Source organism: Orcinus orca, chromosome 14 (assembly GCF_937001465.1).
Source record: "Orcinus orca chromosome 14, mOrcOrc1.1, whole genome shotgun sequence".
NCBI lineage: Eukaryota > Metazoa > Chordata > Mammalia > Artiodactyla > Delphinidae > Orcinus > Orcinus orca.
The window spans coordinates 24,859,914-24,863,967 of NC_064572.1; the positions used below are offsets into that span (position 1 = coordinate 24,859,914).

At 38.8% G+C, this 4,054-nt stretch overlaps 1 protein-coding gene across 1 annotated transcript; it reads right to left on the reverse strand.

Annotated features, from left to right (window-relative positions):
- Positions 1–2,360: 2,360 nt before the first annotated feature.
- Positions 2,361–3,835, reverse strand: LOC101281032 (BUB3-interacting and GLEBS motif-containing protein ZNF207-like). Its single transcript, XM_049697204.1, has 2 exons — positions 3,470–3,835; positions 2,361–3,380 (listed from the first exon to the last, which is right to left on the reverse strand). The coding sequence occupies exons 1-2, from the start codon at positions 3,576–3,578 to the stop codon at positions 2,545–2,547; spliced, it is 945 nt and encodes a 314-aa protein (XP_049553161.1). The 5' UTR covers positions 3,579–3,835; the 3' UTR covers positions 2,361–2,544.
- Between the last annotated feature and the right edge of the window lie 219 nt (positions 3,836–4,054).

Consider the following 4,054-nt stretch of genomic DNA (forward strand, 5'->3'; position numbering starts at 1 on the left):
TCTTCCCTTCCAGTTTGGATAGTATTTATTTCTTTTTCTTGTCTGATTTCTGTGGCAAGGAAATACAACACTATGTTAAGTGGAAGTGGAGAGAATATGCGTCTTTGTTTTGTTCCTGATTTTAGAAGAAAGGCTTTCAGCTTTTCACTGTTGAGTATAATATCAGCTATGAGTTTGTCATAAATGGCTTTTATTATACTGAGATATGTTCCCTCTTTACCCATCTTCATGAGAGTTTTTTTTTTTTAAACATCTTTATTGGAGTATAATTGCTTTACAATGTTGTGTTAGTTTCTGCTGTATAACAAAGTGAAGCAGCTATACATATACATATATCCCCATATCCCCTCCCCTTGTGTCTCCCTCCCATCCTCCCTAGCCCACCCCTCTAGGTGGTCACAAAGCACTGAGCTGATCTCCCTGTGCTATGCGGCTGCTTCCCACTAGCTAGCTATTTTACATTGGGTAGTGTATATATATCAATGCCACTCTCTCACTTCGTCCCAGTTGACCCTTCCCCCTCCCTGGGTCCTCAAGTCCATTCTCTACATCTGCGTCTTTTTGATGAGAGTTTTAATCATGAATGGATGTTGAATTCTGACAAATGCATTTTTTTTTCTTCTTGTATTTGTTGGGATGCTGTTGTGAGTTTTCCCTTAGATTTGTTAATGTGGTGTATCACATTGATTGATTTGTGAGTGTTGAACCATCTATAGAATAAATTCCACTTGAATATGGTATGTGATCCTTTTATATAGCACTGGATTTGGTTTGCTAATATTTTTTTGAGGATTTTTACATCTGTAATCATCAGAGATATTGGCCTGTAATTTCCTTTTGTGTAGTGTCTTCGTCCGGTCTTGTAATCAAGGTAACGTAGCCTCATAAACTGAATTTGGGAGTGTCCCACCCTCTTCAATTTTTTGGAATAGTTTGAGACTAAAAGTTATTAGCTCTTCTTTATAAAGTTGGTAGAATTCCTCTGGGCTATTTTTTTTCTGCGAGTCTTTTAAATTTTAATTCAATTTCATGTCTAGTTATCAGTCTGTTCAGACTGTCTCTTTCTTCCTGATTCAGTCTTGGCAGGTGGTACAACTTCTAGAAATTTGTCCATTTCTTCTAGGTTGTCCAGTTGGTTGGCATATAACTATTTGTAGTAATCCCTTATGGTTTTTTTGGTATCTCTGTGGCATGAGTTGTTATTTTTCCTCTTTTATTTCTTATTTTGTTTGGCTTTTCTCTCTTTTCTTCTTTAGGCTGGCTAAAGGTTTATTTTGTTTGTCTTTTCAAAAACAAAGGTTTGATTTCATTGATTTTTTAAAATATTTCTGTATTTATTTACTTTCCAATCTTTTCTCCCTTCTGCTGGGTTTGGGCTTTGTTTGTTCTTCTTTTTCTAATTCCTTTAGATGATAGATAGGCCTAGCATGTGATCTATCCTAGAGAATGTTCCATCTGCACTTGAAAAGAATGTGTATTCTGCTGTTTTTAGATGGAATGTCCTCAAATACCTATTCAGTCCACTCTGTTGTGTCATCTAAAACTTTAGTTGCCTTTTTGATTTTTTGTCTGGATAATCTTTCCACTGATGTCAGTGGGGGTGTTGAATTCCCCCACTATTATTATGTAACTGTTAACTTCTCCCTTTTTGTCTTTTGGTATTTGCTTTATATATATAAGTCTTCCACTATTGGGTACATATATGTTATTGAGTATAATATCCTCTTCTTGTGTTGATCCTTTTATCATCATATAATGCCCTTCTTTGTCTTTTGTTATAGACTTTGTTTTAGTCTATTTTATCTGAGATGAATATCGCTATCCCTAACTTCTTGTCATTTCTATTTGCGTGAAATATCTTTTTCCATTCTCTTACTTTTAGTCTGTGTGTGTCTTTAGTTCTGAAGTGAGTCTCTTTTAAGCAGTATAAGATCTACATTTTTTATTTCCCTTCCCCACATTTTGTGCTTTTGATGTCATATTATACATCTTCAAATTTATCCCTTTACTATGTATTTTAGTTATAGTTGCTTTTACAATTTTTTTCTTTCGTTCTTTGTACTAGCTTATTTAAGTGGCTAATCCTCAGCCTTTACTATATGTTTTTCTTTACTAGTGGGATTTTTCTGTTCCTGTGGATTCTTTCTTCTTGTTAATGCCTTTTATTTTCCACTTAGAGAAGACCCTTTAACTTTTCTCTAAAGTAGGTTTAACATTGATTAACTCTTTTAGTTTTTGCTTGTCTGAGAAGTTTATGTCTCCTTTAGTTCTAAATGATAATTTTGCTGGGTAGAGTATCCTAGGTTGCAGGTTTTTCCCTTTTATTTTTATTTTTTTTAAATTGCAACTTCAGGAAAAGTTCCTGCTTTATTATTCCAAATAAATTTTTGCATGTAAAATAAATGTCCAATAGTTCCTGGTATGTGGGAAGATAATGTCTGTTAAAGTCACAATGAAGCCTTATTGACAGAAGCTTGGCTATATAAACAGCACAAGTTGAGAAAAGGTTTAATCTCCAAACCTATTAGACTGGATGAAGTAAGATCAGTAACGGCCACCTTGCAACATTACAGGAGGTCTCATTCCTATCCGAGGTTGAGGAGGCCCACCTTGGTAAGGGGGCACCATTGGCAGTCCCTGCCCATACGGCAGCATAGCACCAGGAAGATAACCTGGCATGCCTTGATGATGACCACCATACTGACCATGAGGTGGCATTGGGGGTCTCATTCCTTGTTGCTGTGGGATGCCTGGCTGTGGTGGCCTCATACCTCCAATTGGTCCAATGGGTGGATTACCAATGGGAGCCTCTCCTGGTCGAGGAAGATTACGTTGATATTTAGGTAACTGTGCTCTTCTCTCTTCCAGCAATATATCCTCATCTGGATGGATCAACTTACTGGTTGCACTGGTCATCATAAGTGTAGCAGGCTTACTTGTTATTGAAGCTGCTGGTTTAGCTGCAGTGCTATTTGTTGTACTAGTGGTTGAAGCTGTAGACTGTGTATATGCAGGGAATGTAGGCTTTGGGGGTTCTGTAGTTGTTGCAGGGGTACTATTTAAGGGCTTGAAATCTGTACCAACAGGCCCTTGGACAGCTGCCTGAGCCTGTCTCACACTGGGGAAAAGAGGCTTAGTAACTGGAGGCTGTGGAGCTGGAACTGTTGCTGTTGGTGTAGGTGGTCTGTAAAGAATATCTGGCACTGAAACAGCCTGTGCTTGAGTCATTGGAGGAATTCCAGGACGTGGAACAGGAGGGGGAGTACCTGGTGGCATACCAGGCATCAGAGGTGGTATTCCCGGTCCAGGTGGCATCATTCCACCCATTGGCATCATTCCAGGTGGCATTCCTGGTGCTCCTGGAGCTGGTGGTAGTCCTGGTTGTGCCATTGGGGGGATATAACCTTGTTGAGGTTGAACAGGCTGTGGTTGAAATGAAGTTGAAGCTGCAGAGTCATCATCATCATATTCATCATAATCCTCTGGTTGCTTCTTTTTTTGACTCTCTGCTTGTGTTTTCTGTTCAAGAAGTCATCTTCTTTCATCCATGTCTTTTTTTGGAATACTTTCCATACCATATATTTCCAACTCTATGTCTGTTCTCCCAGGTATTGCATTTGGTACTGCATCTATTGTCTCTTTATGCACCTGCATGCAATGAATAGCTAAGCCAGGTCCTGTATACAGTTTCTTATGACATATATGACATTTAAAATGCTTTGCTTTTTGGTGCTGTATAAGGATCTTCTCATCATCAAAATCTCTATTACAATACCAGCACCATGGCTTCAGCTCCTGCTTCTTCTTGTGACCCATAACTACGCTCTACCGACAAAAAAAAGGGAGGAGAGAACAAGCAGGAAAAACTAGCCGAAGAGTCGCTCACTCTTCCGACCCAACCGCCACCACCGTGTCCCACAGGAAAACCAGGTTTTTCCCTTTTAGCACTTTCAATAATGATGCCTGTCCCTTCCAGCCTGCAAAGTTTCTGCAGAAAAATCAGCTTATAGCCTTATGGTGGTTCCTTTACATATGACTCTTTGTTTTTCTCTTG